This window comes from Siphateles boraxobius, unplaced genomic scaffold (genome assembly GCF_051911475.1).
Source record: "Siphateles boraxobius isolate OS27281-9 unplaced genomic scaffold, OSU_SipBor_1 100, whole genome shotgun sequence".
Classification (NCBI taxonomy): Eukaryota; Metazoa; Chordata; class Actinopteri; order Cypriniformes; family Leuciscidae; genus Siphateles; species Siphateles boraxobius.
The window spans coordinates 5,112,501-5,135,796 of NW_027508701.1; the positions used below are offsets into that span (position 1 = coordinate 5,112,501).

General features: G+C 43.5%; 1 protein-coding gene and 1 long non-coding RNA gene across 3 annotated transcripts in view; both read left to right on the forward strand.

The window, feature by feature from the left end:
• The window catches only part of LOC143747152 (mitogen-activated protein kinase kinase kinase kinase 4-like), a 129,946-nt gene that overhangs the window by 84,747 nt on the left and 21,903 nt on the right, over positions 1-23,296 (forward strand). Inside the window, exons 15-20 of one of the 2 annotated variants that reach the window (XM_077239661.1) lie at positions 6,393-6,536; positions 8,960-9,141; positions 10,963-11,071; positions 11,651-11,896; positions 19,987-20,092; positions 20,912-21,079. In XM_077239661.1, coding sequence (XP_077095776.1) covers positions 6,393-6,536; positions 8,960-9,141; positions 10,963-11,071; positions 11,651-11,896; positions 19,987-20,092; positions 20,912-21,079 — 955 coding nt within the window. The remainder of the gene's footprint in view (positions 1-6,392; positions 6,537-8,959; positions 9,142-10,962; positions 11,072-11,650; positions 11,897-19,986; positions 20,093-20,911; positions 21,080-23,296) is intronic. The other variant, XM_077239671.1, reaches the window with a different exon arrangement.
• On the forward strand, positions 5,550-6,103 carry LOC143747197 (uncharacterized). The gene is made up of 3 exons (XR_013206686.1): positions 5,550-5,621; positions 5,832-5,883; positions 6,056-6,103. It is a non-coding gene; the product is annotated as an uncharacterized LOC143747197 (long non-coding RNA).

Genomic DNA, 23,296 nt, shown 5'->3' on the forward strand with positions numbered 1-23,296 from the left:
ACTGAAGGTTTATTTGACTCTGAAGGTTTGTTTGACTCAAGGTTTGTTTGACTCTGACAGTCTGTGTGTGTTGTAAGGTTTGTTTGACTGAAGGTTTGTTTGACTTAAGGTTTATTTGACTGAAGGTTTGTTTGACTGAAGGTTCGTTTGACTGAAGGTTTGTTTGACTCTGAAGGTTTGTTTGACTGAAGGTTTGTTTGACTCTGACAGTCTGTATGTGTTGTAAGGTTTGTTTGACTGAAGGTTTGTTTGACTGAAGGTTCGTTTGACTGAAGGTTTGTTTGACTCTGAAGGTTTGTTTGACTGAAGGTTTGTTTGACTGAAGGTTTTTTTGACTGAAGGTTTGTTTGACTCTGAAGGTTTGTTTGACTCTGACAGTCTGTATGTGATGTAAGGTTTGTTTGACTGAAGGTTTGTTTGACTGAAGGTTTGTTTGACTGAAGGTTTGTTTGACTGAATGTTTGTTTGACTGAAGGTTTATTTGACTCTGAGGGTTTGTTTGACTGAAGGTTTGTTTGACTGAAGGTTCGTTTGACTGAAGGTTTGTTTGACTCTGAAGGTTTGTTTGACTGAAGTTTTGTTTGACTCTGACAGTCTGTATGTGTTGAAAGGTATGTTTGACTGAAGGTTTGTTTGACTGAAGGTTCGTTTGACTGAAGGTTTGACTCTGAAGGTTTGTTTGACTGAAGGTTTGTTTGACTGAAGGTTTGTTTGACTCTGACAATCTGTAAGGGTTGACTCTGACAGTATGTATGTGTTGTAAGGTTTGTTTGACTCTGAAGGTTTGTTTGACTGAAGGTTTGTTTGACTGAAGGTTTGTTTGACTCTGACAGTCTGTATGTGTTGTAAAGTTTGTTTGACTGACAGTCTGTATGTGTTGTAAGGTTTGTTTGACTGAAGGTTTATTTGACTCTGAAGGTTTGTTTGACTCAAGGTTTGTTTGACTCTGACAGTCTGTGTGTGTTGTAAGGTTTGTTTGACTGAAGGTTTGTTTGACTGAAGGTTTATTTGACTGATGGTTTGTTTGACTGAAGGTTTGTTTGACTGAAGGTTCGTTTGACTGAAGGTTTGTTTGACTCTGAAGGTTTGTTTGACTGAAGGTTTGTTTGACTCTGACAGTCTGTATGTGTTGTAAGGTTTGTTTGACTGAAGGTTTGTTTGACTGAAGGTTCGTTTGACTGAAGGTTTGTTTGACTCTGAAGGTTTGTTTGACTGAAGGTTTGTTTGACTGAAGGTTTGTTTGACTGAAGGTTTGTTTGACTCTGACAATATGTATGTGTTGTAAGGTTTGTTTGACTCTGAAGGTTTGTTTGACTGAAGGTTTGTTTGACTCTGACAGTCTGTATGTGTTGTAAGGTTTGTTTGACTGACAGTCTGTATGTGTTGTAAGGTTTGTTTGACTGAAGGTTTGTTTGACTGAAGGTTTATTTGACTCTGAAGGTTTGTTTGACTCAAGGTTTGTTTGACTGACAGTCTGTGTGTGTTGTAAGGTTTGTTTGACTGAAGGTTTGTTTGACTGAAGGTTTATTTGACTCTGAGGGTTTGTTTGACTCTGAAGGTTTGTTTGACTCTTAATGTTTGTTTGACTATGACAGTCTGTATGTGTTGTAAGATTTGTTTGACTCTGACAGTCTGTATGTGTTGTAAGGTTTGTTTGACTCTGAAGGTTTGTTTGACTGAAGGTTTGTTTGACTGAAGGTTTGTTTGACTGAAGGTTTATTTGACTGAGGGTGTGTTTGACTGAAGGTTTGTTTGACTGAAGGTTTGTTTGACTGAAGGTTTGTTTGACTCTGAAGGTTTGTTTGACTGAAGGTTTGTTTGACTCAAGGTTTGTTTGACTGAAGGTTTGTTTGACTGAAGGTTTGTTTGACTCTGACAATCTGTATGTGGGCAATTCCATGCAAAGGTCATCTTTACCATGAAAAAATAAAGTTTTAACCAAAATAACAAAACCCTTTTTAAGTTTTCCATTTAGGTCTGTAATATACTGTATTAATGTGCTTTAACAAAAATTTCAGTTCAAATGAGTTCAAATGTCACATCCATAACGCTGGAATTACCCATGTGTTGTAAGGTTTGACTCTGACAGTATGTATGTCTTGTAAGGTTTGTTTGACTCTGAAGGTTTGTTTGACTGAAGGTTTGTTTGACTGAAGGTTTGTTTGACTGAAGGTTTGTTTGACTGACAGTCTGTATGTGTTGTAAGGTTTGTTTGACTGACAGTCTGTATGTGTTGTAAGGTTTGTTTGACTGAAGGTTTGTTTGACTGAAGGTTTATTTGACTCTGAAGGTTTGTTTGACTCAAGGTTTGTTTGAGTCTGACAGTCTGTGTGTGTTGTAAGGTTTGTTTGACTGAAGGTTTGTTTGACTGAAGGTTTGTTTGACTGAAGGTTTATTTGACTCTGAGGGTTTGTTAGACTCTGAAGGTTTGTTTGACTCTGAACGTTTGTTTGACTATGACAGTCTGTATGTGTTGTAAGGTTTGTTTGACTCTGACAGTCTGTATGTGTTGTAAGGTTTGTTTGACTCTGAAGGTTTTTTGACTGAAGGTTTGTTTGACTGAAGGTTTGTTTGACTGAAGGTTTATTTGACTGAGGGTTTGTTTGACTGAAGGTTTGTTTGACTGAAGGTTTGTTTGACTGAAGGTTTGTTTGACTGAAGGTTTGTTTGACTGAAGGTTTGTTTGACTCTGACGGTTTGTTTGACTGAAGGTTTGTTTGACTCAAGGTTTGTTTGACTGAAGGTTTGTTTGACTGAAGGTTTGTTTGACTCTGAAGGTTTGTTTGACTGAAGGTTTATTTGACTCTGAAGGTTTGTTTGACTCAATGTTTGTTTGACTCTGACAGTCTGTATGTGTTGTAAGGTTTGTTTGACTGAAGGTTTATTTGACTCTGAGGGTTTGTTTGACTTAAGGTTTGTTTGACTCTGACAGCCTGTATGTGTTATAAGGTTTGTTTGACTCTGAAGGTTTGTTTGACTGAAGGTTTGTTTGACTGAAGGTTTGTTTGACTCTGACAGTCTGTATGTGTTGTAAGGTTTGACTCTGACAGTCTGTATGTGTTGTAAGGTTTGACTCTGACAGTCTGTATGTGTTGTAAGGGTTGACTCTGACAGTATGTATGTGTTGTAAGGTTTGTTTGACTCTGAAGGTTTGTTTGACTGAAGGTTTGTTTGACTGAAGGTTTGTTTGACTCTGACAGTCTGTATGTGTTGTAAGGTTTGTTTGACTGACAGTCTGAATGTGTTGTAAGGTTTGTTTGACTGAAGGTTTGTTTGACTGAAGGTTTATTTGACTCTGAAGGTTTGTTTGACTCAAGGTTTGTTTGACTGACAGTCTGTGTGTGTTGTAAGGTTTGTTTGACTGAAGGTTTGTTTGACTGAAGGTTTGTTTGACTGAAGGTTTATTTGACTCTGAGGGTTTGTTTGACTGAAGGTTTGTTTGACTCTTAATGTTTGTTTGACTATGACAGTCTGTATGTGTTGTAAGATTTGTTTGACTCTGAAGGTTTGTTTGACTGAAGGTTTGTTTGACTGAAGGTTTGTTTGACTGAAGGTTTGTTTGACTGAAGGTTTATTTGACTGAGGGTGTGTTTGACTGAAGGTTTGTTTGACTGAAGGTTTGTTTGACTGAAGGTTTGTTTGACTCTGAAGGTTTGTTTGACTGAAGGTTTGTTTGACTCAAGGTTTGTTTGACTGAAGGTTTGTTTGACTGAAGGTTTGTTTGACTCTGAAGGTTTGTTTGACTGAAGGTTTGTTTGACTCTGACAATCTGTATGTGGGCAATTCAATGCAAAGGTCATCTTTACCATGAAAAAATAAAGTTTTAACCAAAAGAACAAAACCCTTTTTAAGTTGTCCATTTAGGTCTGTAATATACTGTATTAATGTGCTTTAACAAAAATTTCAGTTCAAATGAGTTCAAATGTCACATCCATAACGCTGGAATTACCCATGTGTTGTAAGGTTTGACTCTGACAGTATGTATGTGTTGTAAGGTTTGTTTGACTGAAGGTTTGTTTGACTGAAGGTTTGTTTGACTCTGACAGTCTGTATGTGTTGTAAGGTTTGTTTGACTGACAGTCTGTATGTGTTGTAAGGTTTGTTTGACTGAAGGTTTGTTTGACTGAAGGTTTATTTGACTCTGAAGGTTTGTTTGACTCAAGGTTTGTTTGACTCTGACAGTCTGTGTGTGTTGTAAGGTTTGTTTGACTGAAGGTTTGTTTGACTGAAGGTTTGTTTGACTGAAGGTTTATTTGACTCTGAGGGTTTGTTAGACTCTGAAGGTTTGTTTGACTCTGAATGTTTGTTTGACTATGACAGTCTGTATGTGTTGTAAGGTTTGTTTGACTCTGACAGTCTGTATGTGTTGTAAGGTTTGTTTGACTCTGACAGTCTGTATGTGTTGTAAGGTTTGTTTGACTCTGAAGGTTTTTTGACTGAAGGTTTGTTTGACTGAAGGTTTGTTTGACTGAAGGTTTATTTGACTGAGGGTTTGTTTGACTGAAGGTTTGTTTGACTGAAGGTTTGTTTGACTTTGACGGTTTGTTTGACTGAAGGTTTGTTTGACTCAAGGTTTGTTTGACTGAAGGTTTGTTTGACTGAAGGTTTGTTTGACTCTGAAGGTTTGTTTGACTGAAGGTTTCTTTGACTCTGAAGGTTTGTTTGACTCAATGTTTGTTTGACTCTGACAGTCTGTATGTGTTGTAAGGTTTGTTTGACTGAAGGTTTATTTGACTCTGAGGGTTTGTTTGACTTAAGGTTTGTTTGACTCTGACAGCCTGTATGTGTTATAAGGTTTGTTTGACTCTGAAGGTTTGTTTGACTGAAGGTTTGTTTGACTGAAGGTTTGTGTGACTCTGACAGTCTGTATGTGTTGTAAGGTTTGACTCTGACAGTCTGTATGTGTTGTAAGGTTTGACTCTGACAGTCTGTATGTGTTGTAAGGGTTGACTCTGACAGTATGTATGTGTTGTAAGGTTTGTTTGACTCTGAAGGTTTGTTTGACTGAAGGTTTGTTTGACTCTGACAGTCTGTATGTGTTGTAAGGTTTGTTTGACTGACAGTCTGTGTGTGTTGTAAGGTTTGTTTGACTGAAGGTTTGTTTGACTGAAGGTTTGTTTGACTGAAGGTTTATTTGACTCTGAAGGTTTATTTGACTGAAGGTTTGTTTGACTCTGAAGGTTTGTTTGACTCTGACAGCCTGCATGTGGTGTAAAGTTTGTTTGACTGAAGGTTTGTTTGACTCTGAGGGTTTGTTTGACTGAAGGTTTGTTTGACTCTGACAGCCTGTATGTGGTGTAAGGTTTGTTTGACTCTGAAGGTTTGTTTGACTGACAGCCTGTATGAGGTGTAAGGTTTGTTTGACTCTGAAGGTTTGTTTGACTCTGACAGCCTGTATGTTGTGTAAGGCTTGTTTGACTCTGAAGGTTTGTTTGACTGAATGTTTTTTGACTCTGAAGGTTTGTTTGACTTTGAAAGTTTGTTTGACTCTGACAGCCTGTATGTTGTGTAAGGTTTGTTTGACTCTGACAGCCTGTATGTTGTGTAAGGTTTGTTTGACACTGAAGGTTTGTTTGACTCTGAAGGTTTGTTTGACTCTGACAGCCTGTATGTTGTGTAAGGTTTGTTTGACTGAAGGTTTGTTTGACTCTGAAGGTTTGTTTGACTCTGACAGCTTGTATGTTGTGTAAGGTTTGTTTGACTGAAGGTTTGTTTGACTCTGAAGGTTTGTTTGATTGAATGTTTTTTTGACTCCGAAGGTTTGTTTGACTTTGAAAGTTTTTTTGACTCTGACTGCCTGTATGTGGTGTAAGGTTTGTTTGACTCTGAAGGTTTGTTTGACTCTGACAGCCTGTATGTTGTGTAAGGTTTGTTTGACTGAAGGTTTGTTTGACTCTGAAGGTTTATTTGACTGAATGTTTGTTTGACTCTGACAGCCTGTTTGTGGTGTAAGGTTTGTTTGACTCTGAAGGTTTATTTGACTGAAGGTTTGTTTGACTCTGAGGGTTAGTTTGACTGAAGGTTTGTTTGACTCTGAGGGTTTGTTTGACTGAAGGTTTGTTTGACTCTGACAGCCTGTATGTGGTGTAAGGTTTGTTTGACTCTGAAGGTTTGTTTGACTCTGACAGCCTGTATGTTGTGTAAAGTTTGTTTGACTGAAGGTTTGTTTGACTCTGACAGCCTATATGTTGTGTAAAGTTTGTTTGACTGAAGGTTTGTTTTACTCTGAAGGTTTATTTGACTCTGAAGGTTTGTTTGACTCTGACAGCCTGTGTGTGTTGTAAGGTTTGTTTGACTCTGAAGATTTGTTTGACTCTGAAGATTTGTTTTACTGACAGCCTGTATGTGTTGTAAGGTTTGTTTGACTGACTCTGACAGCTGTTGTGTTGCAGGCGGACGAGCGGCACAGGAGGAATGTTCAGGGTTCTCCTCAGGCCGCGGTGATACCGAAGCAGCCGCCCGCTGTACCGCCGCGATCAGAAGCCTTCTCCAACGGCAGTGTGCCTGAACCGAGCCATCGGCCCGCCGACCCACAGGTAACTGGAACTTTCTTCTCAGTATGATGTGATGTGGACTCTAGTGACTTTATCTGGAAAAATTACCAATTAAATGGCCATTCAATTAATCTTTTTTTTTCAGTTTATGATTAAGATTTACGGTTATATTACGGGTTCTGTGTTAGTGAAGTTCAGTTTCAGCATTTGTGACTTGAGGCTCGATATACTTCAAGTGAAATCGAAGAAGGATCTGGTGTGACATCAGGCCAAAACTAATTTGTTTGAAGTTTGTTTCGTAAGTTTGAAACAGCTTGCCAAAATGAACTTTGAGGAAAAGTTTGCTCCGGCTGGTAAACCGCCATTGTTCAGTGGTGATGATCTAATAGGTGGGTGTGGCTCTGGGGCTCCGCCTTCTCTGAGGTGTAAATCTTCTCCGGTTCATTTCCAAACTCACTGAGAGACGCTTTATGGCAGAAACTGAAGCCGAATTCTCACTGAAATGCAGTAACTGTTTTTCATGTTAAATACCCGAAGGCTGTTTTTTTTGTTTAACGGTTTAAAGCGGTGTGTTGTATAAAGTGCTGTATAAAGAGGGCTAAGTGTGATGTGACTGGGGCGCTGAATTGCAGAGGTGGTGCAGAAATATCCACATTCTTACAATCAGATGCTTTCTGAACCGCTGTTTTTCTTTTTTGCTTTTTGTTGTGTTTATGTTGTTATTGAGAGGAAAGTTCCACATATTTACATATTCATCTAAATGTCGCTTTCAGCATCGTGAACGGCGTCAGGATGTTCGCTAACAGTATGTCACTGTATGTAAGTGTTAGACAGTATTCTAGGTTATTACGTGTGGAAGTTTTTGGTCCAATCATTAGAAATTCTGTTTTTTCAGAATTAAGTAGTAGGAAATTACTATTCATCAAACTAAGTTTCATTGGGCGCGAAGAAATATGGAGCTGAGTATCATCAACATAACAGTGAAAACTAATGCCATGCTTCCTAATGATATCTCCTAAGGGTAGCATATACAGAGTGAACAGCAGCGGTCCTAGTACTGAGCCTTGTGGTACACCATACTGAACTTTTAACTGATAAGACATCTCTTCATTTACTGCTACAAACTGATAACGGTCAGATAAATATGATTTAAACCATGCTAGTGCAATTCCACTAATGCAATATCATTTTTGAGTCTATTCAAAAGAATGTTGTGGTCGATAGTATCAAATGCGCACTAAGATTGAGTAACACTAATAGAGAGATACAACCACGATCGGATGATAAGAGCAAATTATTTGTGACTCTAATGAGAGCTGTCTCAGTGCTATGGTGCGGTCTAAATCCTGACTGGAAATCCTTGCAGATATCATTTCCTTCAAGAAAGGCACACAGTTGTGAAGATACTGCCTTTTCTAGTATCTTTGACAGAAAGGTAGATTCGAGATCGGCCTGTAATTGACTAATTCTGTAGGATCAAGTTGCATTTTTTTATCAAGCGTTTTAATCATAGCCAGCATAAAAGTTTTTGGTATGTATCCTAATGACAAAGATGAAATAATTATATTAAGAAGAGGATCTATGACCTCTGGAAGCATCTCTTTCAGTAGTTTAGTCGGTATAGGGTCTAACATACATGTTGTCGATTTAGATGATTTAACGAGTTTATAAAATTCTTCCTCTCCTATAGCAATGAATGAATCCAATTTTTCCTCAGGGAAACTACACTGCACTGTCTGATGCGATACTGTAATAGATCGTTGCACAGTTATAATTTTCTCCCTGATATTATCAATCTTGTAATTAAAGTTCATAAAGTCATTACTGCTGTGTTGCTTGGAAACTTCAGAAGTAAAAGCTTTATTTCTTGTTAATTTAGCCACTGTATCAAATAAATACCTAGGATTATGTTCATTTTCTTCTAAAAGGATTGAAAAATAAGCGGATCTAGCAGTTTTTAAGGCCTCTCTGTATGCAATCATGCTCTCTTTCCATGAAATGTGAAATGCCTCTAGTTCTGTTTTCTTCCAGTTGCGCTCCATTTTTCTGGCTGCTCTTTAGGGCCTGAGTGTGCTCGTTGTACCATGGCGTTGGACTATTTTCTTTAATCTTCTTTAAGGGCAAAGAAGCAACTGTGTACATGAGAATAGATAATGATCTGAGATGTCATCGCTCTACTACAGAATTTCAACGGCTTCGGTCAGACTTTATGCCTTTGAGCGTGAGCAAACTGAAGATGAGCAAACTCAGTCAGTGTCGTGTTGACTCGTCCTCTGCTCGGACATCAGTGCTCAAAGGTTAAGGCTGAAGTTTTGTGTAATCGAGTCCTGTTTGCTCATTGTGTCCTGATATGACATCACTGGTCACATGCTATGCTGTTCTGGTCCTTATATGACATCAGTGGTCACATGCTGTGCTGTTCTGGTCCTGATATGACATCACTGGTCACATGTGTGTGTTTGCAGGATCTGACGGCTCTGGCGAAGGAACTGCGTGCGGTGGAGGACGTGCGGCCCCAACACAAAGCCACGGATTACTCTTCCTCCAGCGACGACTCCGGCACCACTGATGATGAAGATGATGAGGAGGTGGACCAGGACATCGGGGATGAGTCGACGTCCGGCCCGGAGGACTCGCGGGGAGGAGGGTGAGCTTGAATCTGTACTCACATCTGTTGGGTCAGCAGAGATTAGATTCATTAGACATAGAAAAAAACACATTTAGCTCAGGAAACACCACTCGTGTGCCCACTAGTATGATGGCGAGAATGCCAGTTTTGGTTTAATCTACACTTAATCTAACAAAATTATAAACGCAACACTTTTGTTTTTGCCCCCATTTTTCATGAGCTGAACTCAAAGATCTAAGACTTTTTCTATGTACACAAAAGGCCTATTTCTCTCAAATATTGGTCACAAATCTGTCTAAATCTGTGTTAGTGAGCACTTCTCCTTTGACGAGATAATCCATCCACCTCACAGGTGAGGCATATCAAGATGCTGATTAGAGAGCATGATTATTGCACAAGTGTGCCGTAGGCTGGCCACAATAAAAGGAAACTCTAAAATGTGTAGTTTTACTGTATTGGGGGGTCTGGGGGGGGGGGGGTCTGAAAACCAGTCAGTATCTGGTGTGGCCACCATTTGCCTCACGCAGTGCACATCTCCTTCGCATAGAGTTGATTAGGTTGTTGATTGTGGAGTGTTGGTCCACACCTCTTCAATGGCTGTGCGAAGTTGCTGGATATTGACAGGACCTGGAACACGCTGTCGTATACACCGATCCAGAGCATCCCAAACATGCTCAGTGGGGGACATGTCCGGTGAGTATGCTGGCCATTCAAGACCTGGGATGTTTTCAGCTTCCAGGAATCATGTACAGATCCTCCAACATGGGGCCGTGCATTATCATGCTGCAACATGAGGTGATGGTCGTGGATGAATGGCACAACAATGGGCCTCAGGATCTCGTCACGGTATCTCTGTGGATTCAAAATCGCATCAATAAAATGCACCTGTGTTCATCGTCCATAACATACACGTGCCCATACCATAACCCCACCTCCACCATGGGCCACTCGATCTACAATGCTGACATCAGCAAACCGCTCACCCACACGATACCACACACGCTGTCTGCCGTCTGCCCTGAACAGTGAAAACCGGGATTCATCCGTGAAGAAAATACCTCTCCAAAGTGCCAGACGCCATCGAATATGAGCATTTGTCAACTCAAGTCGGTTACGACGACGAACTGCAGTCAGGTCGAGACCTGATGAGGACGACGGGTCTCAGCTTCCCTGAGACGGTTTCTGACAGTTTGTGCAGAAACTCTTTGGTTATACAAACCGATTTTTTCAGCAGCTGTCCGGTTGTCTGCTCTCAGACGATCTTGGAGATGAAGATGCTGGATGTGGAGGTCCTGGGCTGGTGTGGTGACACGTGGTCTGCGGTTGTGAGGCTGGTTGGATGTACTGCCAAATTCTCTGAAACGCCTTTGGAGACGGCTTATGGTAGAGAAATGAACATTCAATTCACGGGCAACCGCTCTGATGAACATTCCTTTAGTCAGCATGCCAATTGCACACTCCCTCAAAACTTGCGACATCTGTGGCACTGCCTGTGTGATAAAACTGCACATTTTAGAGTGGCCTTTTATTGTGGCCAGCCTAAGGCACACCTGTGCAATAATCATGCTCTCTAATCAGCATCTTGATTTGCCTCACCTGTGAGGTGGATGGATTATCTCGGCAAAGGAGAAGTGCTCACTAACACAGATTTTGACAGATGTGTGAACAATATTTGAGAGAAATAGGCCTTTTGTGTACATAGAAAAAGTCTTAGATCTTTGAGTTCAGCTCATGAAAAATGGGGGTTTATAATTTTGTTAAGTGTATAAAGAATAGCGTTGTTCACTTACATGTGCTGTTATAATGTTCATATAGACACAATGATTGTTTGATTGACAGCTCGTCTAGACTCAGTAATGGTGAGGCAGAAGCAGCGAAGACGATGGTCGTGCAGGACGATGATGCCTCCTCTACGCCATGCAAAGACAGCACACTCGTCATGAGACAGGTGACACACACACACACACACACACACTCACTCTCTCTTTCTCTTTCACACACACTCACTCAGTCTCTCTCACACACACACACACTCTCTCTCTCTCTCACACACACACACACTCCCTCTCTCTCTCACACACTTACTCTCTCTCTCTCTCTCTCACACACACACACACACACACACACAAACAAACACACTCTCACACACTCGCACACACACAAACACACTCACACACACACCCTCTGATAACTGATAATGAGTGCAGATGGATTCTATAATTCAAAACTATAATAGTGGACACACACATTAAAAAAACACACAAATGTTGGACATTTGATTATTTGTTTCTTTGTTTTTGTCCATTGTCACTGTTCCTTTATTTCATAATTTCACCATAGTCCTTGCTTTCTGTTAATTATGCATGTTCTTAATTTCTTTGTGAAGATAGTATTTGCATTTTGTTTCACCTTCAGCTTTTTTTGCCTCAAATTGCAAGTTTAGCCCAGAAACACAGCAATGCAAAAGGAAGGGGAAAGAGATTTAAAAAGAGCCATGTGCTGATGGCATGAGGTTTACCTTTCTCAGTTCCAGAGATCAGGGCCTGTGACACTGCTGGGTTCAGGTTGGAAAGAGGCTTGTTGTCCCAGTCCTGTAGAGATTGTGCAGAGGAACTGCTTCAGGGGGGCAAACCCTCTCCTGCCTGACCTGCTCCAGCAGAGTTTGCGCTCGCCCCCTGGCTCCGCCTCCTCGTCCCCTGGCTCCGCCTCCTCTCCCAGCAGCCCCGCCCTGTCCCCCATCAGTCCCTCGGACAGACTCCTGTGCCTGACAGAGGTACAACTGCTCTCTCTGATGGTGGGAGGTTTTAGCTCTCTATTAATCACTCTACCTTATTATGATACTAATTCTTCTGGCAAACTCTTTCAACTGATTAACCAACATCATTAACCGGTTAATATGGTTTAACTGACAGCCAAAGCGTGCTCAAGCAGACACCGCTCAAACACACGGGTCATGTGACTGACGGACATGTCTAGCAGTAGTTTTAACATCTGAATATAAAACAGAAAGGTTTGATTATAAAACAATCTGCAATCATATGCTCCGAACAAACATGTAATCCTCCGACGCGATCCAGAACGTTGTTTGAAATAGCTCGTCCTCAGTGTCAGTAGTGCGGATCATCGGTCTGCTGTCCGTGTCCAATGAAGCCGGCGTCAGTGACTCTTGAATCGCTCGTGTTCAGTGACTCTTGACTCGCTCGTGTCCAATGAAGCCGGCGTCAATGACTCTTGACTCGCTCGTGTCCAATGAAGCCGGCGTCAGTGACTCTTGACTCATTCGTGTCCAGTGACTCTTGACTCGCACATGTCCAGTGACTCTTGACTGGCTCGTGTCCAATGAAGCTGGTGTCAGTGACTCTTGACTGGCTCATGTGCAATAAGCCGGCGTCAGTGACTCTTGACTCATTCGTGTCCAGTGACTCTTGACTCGCTCATGTCCAGTGACTCTTGACTGGCTCGTGTCCAAAGAAGCTGGTGTCAGTGACTCTTGACTGGCTCATGTCCAATAAGCCGGCGTCAGTGACTCTTGACTCATTCGTGTCCAGTGACTCTTGACTCGCTCGTGTCCAGTGACTCTTGACTCGCTCGTGTCCATTGACTCTTGACTAGCTCGTGTCCAGTGACTCTTGACTCGCTCGTGTTAAGTGACTCTTGACTCGCTCGTGTCCAATGAAGCTAGGGCTTGGTACCGAGTTCGGTACTTTTTAGGTACCGACCGAATTGCCTCGATACTACCGAGTATCGAAACATGTCTTGTTTTTCGGTACCAAGTTTCGGTACCTAAGTGGTTAATCTCGTCAACGTCAGTTAAACAATAAACATGCAGCATGATTGGCTGTGGCGGAAAAACACTAGTTTACGCGGCTGCCCAGAGACGTGCCTCGTCGCACGTGAGGCTGTAGTGTGTGTGTGTGTGTGTGAGCGTAAGTGTCCAACCCAGATAGATAGAAAATATGTGGAAATGAACAAAAGTGTACCTATGTACCCGACTCGATGCCATAAGCACACGATGCAATATTTTCGACAAGATAATTGCTGCCAAGACCGGTAACACGGTAAATCTGCATTTAAAAGCGCACAGAATACACTCGAGAGTAGAAAGTTTATCCGCCTTCGACTACAAGAACTGGAGCGTGTCACGTATAAACCAAAACTCAGCGTATAGGATACTTGCCTATTCATAGGGCTATTCATAGGGTTTCAAACCCTAATTTCTTTTATCAAAGTTCTCACTAAATATTTGAAACTGGTATCAAATGCACTGAAACATTTCAGTAAGCATTCCTATTTAGAAAAAAATCATAAATCAATAACTGCTGGTGGCAGGTGCACCTGGGCTAGCTAGCATGTTAGCTTAGCACACCATCAATACACGACAATTTATGAGATTAAAACCATTTTTGTGCTCCAAACTTACTTTATAACGCAAGTCGAGTGTTTTAAATAATCTTCTGTGATCTAATTTGGCTTCAGATTAAAAAAATCCGACAGAAATTTATTATTTATAGTGTTCTGCACAATGATGAAATCTATATCGATTAGCATTACATTATAAATATAATCTATTATTATGAAATACCTGGCATGGCTTGAAGAACACAGGTAACTCAAATATCATTGCAATCATGTTTATTGTCTTCAAAACATCTTTATCTGCATGTTACAGCGATCTCTGTCAGCTACTTTCTGTATCAGTGACGTCCCAATGTCACATGACTATGGGTCTTCTTCATGATCCATATATGGACTGTTGTTGTGCATATAGCGCCCTCAGGCTATTGGTATGAATTGAAAACAGCACATCTCAGTAAGAAGCGATCATAATGATTACATCGACGCATTTGGGTATAAATTCAATAAATATTATTCCTGTCTATAGAAATATGATGTGAATCAATGAGAATATATCAATATTTCTCCAAGTCTGCACATTTTTGAGCTAAAGCCATGAGGGACGTTGTTTTGTGAATCGCTGTCATGACGACAACACGGAGTGTTTTTTATGAATGGACCAGCTGACGCTCATAATTCATATTAAAGGTATCGACTCATTTTTTCATTTCATAACTCCTGACACAAATTAAGACATAACTGTCACTATAAGTTTCTCAGAATACAATAGTGGTCAAATACTGAATCTTGAGTCTTATATCTTTTTAATGATGTATAGTTTGTCAAGGTATAACATTAAATCTGATAGTAAATTTGAACTAAATAAAAAAAAAACGCTTCAGTGCGCCGACGCACTGGTGAAGTTTAACAGGTTAAATGATTAGGAGACATAGAAAACTTTAGCATTGGTTCTTTTTTACAGACTCAAAATATGAGTGTAAAAAAGTCAACAAACTGAAAAAATAAAAAAATTTTTTTAGGTAATGTTATATTGATAAAATTGGTATCGAAAAAAGTATCGTTCAGGAACCGGTATCGAAGTCAAGGTATCGGTATCGTTATCGGTATCGAAAATTTTGTTACGATACCCAGCCCTAAATGAAGCCAGCGTCAATGACTCTTGACTCGCTCGTGTCCAATGAAGCCGGCGTCAGTGACTCTTGACTCGCTAGTGTTCAGTGACTCTTGACTCGCTCGTGTCCAATGAAGGCGGCGTCAATGACTCTTGACTCGCTCGTGTCCAATGAAGCCGGTGTCAGTGACTCTTGACTCATTCGTGTCCAGTGACTTGACTCGCTCATGTCCAATGAAGCCGGCGTCAGTGACTCTTGACTCGCTCGTGTCCAATGAAGCCGGCGTCAATGACTCTTGACTCGGTCGTGTCCAGTGACTCTTGACTCGCTCGTGTCCAATGAAGCCGGCCTCAGTGACTCTTGACTCATTCGTGTCCAGTGACTTGACTCACTCATGTCCAATGAAGCCGGTGTCAGTGACTCTTGACTCGCTCGTGTCCAGTGACTCATGACTCGCTCGTGTCCAATGAAGCCGGCGTCAATGACTCTTCACTCGCTCGTGTCCAGTGACTCTTGACTGGCTCGTGTCCAATGAAGCCGGCGTCAGTGAATCTTAACTCATTCGTGTCCAGTGACTTGACTCGCTCATGTCCAATGAAGCCGTTGTCAGTGACTCTTGACTCGCTCGTGTCCAGTGACTCTTGACTCGCTCATGTCCAGTGACTCTTGACTCGCTCGTGTCCAGTGACTCTTGACTCGCTCGTGTCCAATGAAGCCAGCGTCAATGACTCTTGACTCGCTCGTGTCCAATGAAGCAGGCGTCAGTGACTCTTGACTCGCTCGTGTTCAGTGACTCTTGACTCGCTCGTGTCCAATGAAGCCGGCGTCAATGACTCTTAACTCGCTCGTGTCCAATGAAGCCGGCGTCAGTGACTCTTGACTCGCTCGTGTCCAGTGACTCTTGACTCGCTCGTGTCCAATGAAGCCGGCGTCAGTGACTCTTGACTCGCTCGTGTCCAGTGACTCTTGACTCGCTCGTGTCCACTGACTCTTGACTCGCTCGTGTCCACTGACTCTTGACTCGTTCGTGTCCAGTGACTCTTGACTCGCTCGTGTCCAGTGACTCTTGACTCGCTCGTGTCCAGTGACTCTTGACTCGCTCGTGTCCAGTGACTCTTGACTCGCTCGTGTCCAGTGACTCTTGACTCACTCGTGTCCAGTGACTCTTGACTGTAGGCAGTGATGTAACGCGTGAGATGGAGTGGTGTAAAGCATGGGATGCAGTGGGGTAAAATGTGGGATGCAGTGGGGTAAAGCGTGCGATGCAGTGGAGTAAAGCGTGGGATGCAGTGGAGTAAAGCGTGGGATGCAGTGGAATAAAGCGTGGGATGCAGTGGTGTAAAGCGTGCGATGCAGTGGAGTAAAGCGTGGGATGCAGTGGAGTAAAGCGTGGGATGCAGTGGAGTAAAGCATGGGATGCAGTGGGGTAAAGCGTGGGATGCAGTGGGGTAAAGCGTGAGATGCAGTGATGTAAAGCATGGGATGCATTGGAGTAAAGCGTGGGATGCAGTGGAGTAAAGCATGGGATGCATTGGGGTAAAGCGTGGGATGCAGTGGGGTAAAGTGTGGGATGCAGTGGGGTAAAGCGTGAGATGCAGTGGAGTAAAGTGTGGGATGCAGTGGGGTAAAGCGTGAGATGCAGTGATGTAAAGCATGGGATGCAGTGGAGTAAAGTGTGGGATGCAGTGGGGTAAAGCGTGAGATGCAGTGATGTAAAGCATGGGATGCATTGGGGTAAAGCGTGGGATGCAGTGGAGTAAAGCGTGGGATGCAGTGGAGTAAAGCGTGAGATGCAGTGAGGTAAAGCATGGGATGCATTGGGGTAAAATGTGGGATGCAGTGGAGTAAAGTGTGGGATGCAGTGGAGTAAAGTGTGGGATGCAGTGGAGTAAAGCGTGGGATGCAGTGGGGTAAAGCGTGAGATGCAATGATGTAAAGCATGGGATGCAGTGGAGTAAAGCGTGGGATGGAGTGGAGTAAAGCATGGGATGCAGTGGGGTAAAGCGTGAGATGCAGTGATGTAAAGCATGGGATGCATTGGGGTAAAGCATGGGATGCAGTGGAGTAAAGCGTGGGATGCAGTGGGGTAAAGCGTGAGATGCAGTGATGTAAAGCATGGGATGCATTGGGGTAAAGCGTGGGATGCAGTGGAGTAAAGTGTGGGATGCAGTGGGGTAAAGCGTGAGATGCAGTGATGTAAAGCATGGGATGCATTGGGGTAAAGCGTGGGATGCAGTGGAGTAAAGTGTGGGATGCAGTGGGGTAAAGCGTGAGATGCAGTGATGTAAAGCGTGGGATGCATTGGGGTAAAGCGTTGGATGCAGTGGGGTAAAGCGTTGGATGCAGTGGGGTAAAGTGTGGGATGCAGTGGGGTAAAGCGTGAGATGCAGTGGAATAAAGTGTGGGATGCAGTGGGGTAAAGCGTGAGATGCAGTGATGTAAAGCATGGGATGCAGTGGAGTAAAGCATGGGATGCAGTGGAGTAAAGCGTGAGATGCAGTGGAGTAAAGTGTGGGATGCAGTGGGGTAAAGCGTGAGATGCAGTGATGTAAAGCATGGGATGCAGTGCAGTAAAGCATGGGATGCAGTGGAGTAAAGCGTGGAATGCAGTGGGGTAAAGCGTGAGATGCAGTGATGTAAAGCATGGGATGCATTGGGGTAAAGCATGGGATGCAGTGGAGTAAAGCGCGGGATGCAGTGGGGTAAAGCGTGAGATGCAGTGGAGTAAAGTGTGGGATGCAGAAATGTAAAGCGTGGGATGCAGTGGAGTAAAGCGTGAGATGCAGTGGAGTAAAGCGTGGGATGCATTGGAGTAAAGCATAAGATGCAGTTTAGTAAAGCATGGGATGCAGTGGAGTAAAGTGTGGGATGCAGTGGGGTAAAGCGTGAGATGTAGTGATGTAAAGCATGGGATGCATTGGGGTAAAGCGTGGGATGCAGTGGAGTAAAGTGTGGGATGCAGTGGGGTAAAGCGTGAGATGCAGTGATGTAAAGCATGGGATGCATTGGGGTAAAGCGTGGGATGCAGTGGAGTAAAGCGTGGGATGCAGTGGAATAAAGTGTGGGATGCAGTGGAGTAAAGCGTGAGATGCAGTGAGGTAAAGCATGGGATGCATTGGGGTAAAGTGTGGGATGCAGTGGGGTAAAGCGTGAGATGCAGTGATGTAAAGCATGGGATGCAGTGGAGTAAAGCGTGGGATGCAGTGGGGTAAAGCGTGAGATGCAGTGATGTAAAGCATCGGATGCATTGGGGTAAAGCGTGGGATGCAGTGATGTAAAGCATGGGATGCATTGGGGTAAAGTGTGGGAAGCAGTGGGGTAAAGCGTGAGATGCAGTGATGTAAAGCATGGGATGCAGTGGAGTAAAGCGTGGGATGCAGTGGGGTAAAGCGTGAGATGCAGTGATGTAAAGCATCGGATGCATTGGGGTAAAGCGTGGGATGCAGTGGAGTAAAGTGTGGGATGCAGTGGGGTAAAGCGTGAGATGCAGTGATGTAAAGTATGGGATGCATTGGGGTAAAGCGTGGGATGCAGTGGAGTAAAGTGTGGGATGCAGTGGGGTAAAGCGTGAGATGCAGTGATTTAAAGCATGGGATGCAGTGGAGTAAAGCGTGGGATGCAGTGGAGTAAAGCGTGGGATGCAGTGGGGTAAAGCGTGGGATGCAGTGGAGTAAAGCGTGGGATGCAGTGGAGTAAAGCGTGGGATGCAGTGGGGTAAAGCGTGGGATGCAGTGGAGTAAAGCGTGGGATGCAGTGGAGTAAAGCGTGGGATGCAGTGGAGTAAAGCGTGGGATGCAGTGGGGTAAAGCGTGGGATGCAGTGGAGTAAAGCGTGGGATGCAGTGGAGTAAAGCGTGGGATGCAGTGGGGTAAAGCGTGGGATGCAGTGGAGTAAAGCGTGGGATGCAGTGGAGTAAAGCGTGGGATGCAGTGGAGTAAAGCGTGGGATGCAGTGGAGTAAAGCGTGGGATGCAGTGGGGTAAAGCGTGGGATGCAGTGGAGTAAAGCGTGGGATGCAGTGGAGTAAAGCGTGGGATGCAGTGGGGTAAAGCGTGGGATGCAGTGGAGTAAAGCGTGGGATGCAGTGGGGTAAAGCGTGGGATGCAGTGGAGTAAAGCGTGGGATGCAGTGGAGTAAAGCGTGGGATGCAGTGGAATAAAGCGTGAGATGCAGTGATGTAAAGCATGGGATGCATTGGGGTAAAGCGTGGGATGCAGTGGAGTAAAGTGTGGGATGCAGTGGAGTAAAGTGTGGGATGCAGTGATGTAAAGCATGGGATGCAGTGGGGTAAAGCGTGGGATGCAGTGGAGTAAAGTGTGGGATGCAGTGGGGTAAAGTGTGGGATGCAGTGGAGTAAAGTGTGAGATGCAGTGATGTAAAGCATGGGATGCAGTGGGGTAAAGCGTGGGATGCAGTGGAGTAAAGCGTGGGATGCAGTGGAGTAAAGTGTGGGATGCAGTGGAGTAAAGCGTGAGATGCAGTGATGTAAAGCATGGGATGCATTGGGGTAAAGCGTGGGATGCAGTGGGGTAAAGTGTGGGTGTAAGCACAGTAAGCGTCTCAAAACTTTTGGCAATATAGTGAATATAAACAAGACCTGAATAGATTCTATTTCTATCCTATTTTTTCTCTCTCCCTTTTTTGTATATTTATATATTTCATATGACAATAAAATAAAATGAATAAAAGCAGTACTTTTGTGTGTCAGTGGGGATGAAGCATCACTAATTTTATTAATGTATTTAATTACAAAACATTGTCATAGTTAAATCATTATTGATAATTTTTTTATAAAGTTCAGCACTATTTGAGATTAAATTGTGTGTTTTCTTCATATTAGTGATTTTAAAAACTCTCGGCCAATTGTATTCAGCTTGTATTCAAGTTTTTGCACCACTATTTCCCGATCTTTCGAATCCAGTGGAAGACAGCGGTTTATGTGCCGTCAAGCACTTAAAACACCCTTTCTTGTAAACTGAACTGATCTGTACAGGCTGAACAAGTCATTTTCTTTCTGCTAAAACATCTTCACAATATATAAGCTATGCGTGCTTGTCTGATGAGAGGAAACTCTTCTTCGCTGTTATGCGTGAGACGATTGCAGCAGGAAATCGGACGTCACGGAACTGAACCCCAGAAACCAAGAAAAGAGAAACGCTTTTGTCAGAGGTGTTTCTCCTTCAGCTTGCATGCATCCATTTCCTCCCTTGTTGTTCCTTCTTTCTAATTGTAAGAATTGCAATGATCATTGTTTCCATCAGTCTATTCGTATTTTTCTTTTTTCACCAACCACCATCAAGTCATTCATATTTTATAATTTGTGTTTAGTTTCCTACATTTACTGAAGTGTACTGTTTCCGGTGTTTTCTGATTGTTTGCTGCCGGTCGTCTCACAGACTCCCACTGTGCCGAAGCACAAGTCTTCCTCCTCGTTCACTCCCTTCATCGACCCGCGCCTCCTCCAGGTGTCCCCGTCCACCGGCAGTGCGCTCAATAACGCTGGTGAGTGTGTGTGAGAGCCAACGGGACGCTTCTGCTGCTCTGGGAGAACACTAGGGATGAGTTAAAATGATTTGTGTGGTAATCAACATTATGCCTCAGATGCAGAGAATTATGACATTTTAATAATCAGTGTCAGTCGTTTCATCTTTCTGAAAGATCTTGGAAAGTGCTGAAAAAAAACATATTAAAAGAAAAAAATGCTTAAAGCAATTGAGCCTCTTTTTTTGGACAAAGGAAGAAATGATTTTAGGACGATTTTACACATTTCCCCTTAAATTCTCATTACCAGAAAGAAAATTTAAAAAATCTCATTGTCAATTCTGTTGACCTTTTTTTCTGTTCAAAGTATTTATACAGCAGACTAGTATTTGTTGTACTGTATTTCATTTATTGCCTAAACATTTTTCACTTATATTTCCCATTATTGATTTTTAAGTTCATTACAGTAATCAGAATTTGGGGGTAAATTTTACCTAATTGTCATGAAAATAATGTCAAAATAACTTAATTCATCAAATATTCTCTTAAATGTTGCTGTGTTTTGTTTTTCCTGTGAGAAATAAATATTTATCCATATACATACAGTACACTCACGTAAAGCAATATATACTATAGAGTGAATCTCAACTGCTTGATCACTTGTATCGCTGCAAAATGTTGCTATATTATCATCCAGCTCAAATCCGATAAATACGATTGAGTCATGAAGATGTTTAGATGATATAAACATTAAGACCATGGTTTTATAAAGCTGTCTGTGTGAAAGTGCTACCCAGATAAATATGAGTTGATTTGCCCTAACATGGTGATGTTCCTCAGGTTACAGTAATGATGCTCGACTGCAGGAGGCTCTGCGTCAGGACGCGTCCCGTAAGGGTTCGGTGGTCAACGTCAATCCTGTCAACACTCGGCCACAGAACGACACACCAGAGATTCGCAAATACAAGAAGAGGTTCAACTCTGAGATCCTGTGCGCTGCTCTGTGGGGTGAGTCCCGCTCTGAAGAGTCCAACACACCAGTCCAACACACCAGTCCAACACACCAGTCCAACACACCAGTCCAACACACCAGTCCAACACACCAGTCCAACACACCAGTCCAACACACCAGTTCAACACACCAGTTCAACACACCAGTTCAACACACCAGTCCAACACACCAGTCCAACACACCAGTCCAACACACCAGTCCAACCCGTCCAACACACCAGTCCAACACGTCCAGTCCAACACACCAGTCCAACCCGTCCAACACACCAGTCCAACACGTCCAGTCCAACACGTCCAGTCCAACACACCAGTCCAACACACCAGTCCAACACACCAGTCCAACACACCAGTCCAACACACCAGTCCAACACACCAGTCCAACACACAACACACCAGTCCAACACACAACACACCAGTCCAACACACCAGTCCAACACACCAGTCCAACACATCAGTTCAACACACCAGTCCAACACACCAGTCCAACACACCAGTCCAACACACCAGTCCAACACACAACACACCAGTCCAACACACCAGTCCAACACACCAGTCCAACACACCAGTCCAACACACCAGTCCAACACACCAGTCCAACACACAACACACCAGTCCAACACACAACACACCAGTCCAACACACCAGTCCAACACACCAGTCCAACACACCAGTCCAACACACCAGTCCAACACACCAGTTCAACACACCAGTCCAACACACCAGTCCAACACACCAGTCCAACACATCAGTCCAACACACTAGTCCTACACATCAGTCCAACACACTAGTCCAACACACTAGTCCAACACACTAGTCCAACACACCAGTCCAACACACCAGTCCAACACACCAGTCCAACACACCAGTCCTACACACCAGTCCTACACACCAGTCCAACACACCAGTCCAACACACCAGTCCAACACACCAGTCCAACACACCAGTCCAACACACCAGTCCTACACACCAGTCCTACACACCAGTCCTACACACCAGTCCTACACACCAGTCCTACACACCAGTCCTACACACCAGTCCAACACACCAGTCCAACACACCAGTCCAACACACCAGTCCAACACACCAGTCCAACACACCAGTCCAACACAAGTTCAACACATCTGTCCAACACACCAGTCCAACACATCAGTCCAACACACCAGTCCAACACACCAGTCCAACACACCAGTCCAACACACCAGTCCAACACACCAGTCCAACACACCAGTCCAACACACCAGTCCAACACACCAGTCCAACACACCAGTCCATTCACATCAGTCCAACACATCAGTCCAACACATCAGTCCAACACACCAGTCCAACACACCAGTCCAACACACCAGTCCAACACACCAGTCCAACACATCAGTCCAACACACCAGTCCATTCACATCAGTCCAACACATCAGTCCAACACACCAGTCCAACATATCAGTCCAACACACCAGTCCAACACACCAGTCCAACACATCAGTCCAACACACCAGTCCAACACACCAGTCCAACACACCAGTCCAACACACCAGTCCAACACACCAGTCCATTCACATCAGTCCAACACATCAGTCCAACACATCAGTCCAACACACCAGTCCAACACACCAGTCCAACACATCAGTCCAACACACCAGTCCATTCACATCAGTCCGACACACCAGTCCGACACACCAGTCCGACACACCAGTCCGACACACCAGTCCTACACACCAGTCCATTCACATCAGTCCAACACATCAGTCCAACACACCAGTCCATTCACATCAGTCCAACACATCAGTCCAACACACCAGTCCAACACACCAGTCCAACACACCAGTCCAACACACCAGTCCAACACACCAGTCCATTCACATCAGTCCAACACATCAGTCCAACACACCAGTTCAACACACCAGTCCATTCACATCAGTCCAACACACCAGTCCAACACACCAGTCCAACACACCAGTCCAACACATCAGTCCAACACATCAGTCCAACACATCAGTCCAACACACCAGTCCATTAACATCAGTCCAACACACCAGTCCAACACACCAGTCCAACACACCAGTCCATTCACATCAGTCCAACACACCAGTCCAACACACCAGTCCAACACACCAGTCCAACACACCAGTCCAACACACCAGTCCATTCACATCAGTCCAACACATCAGTCCAACACACCAGTCCATTCACATCAGTCCAACACATCAGTCCAACACACCA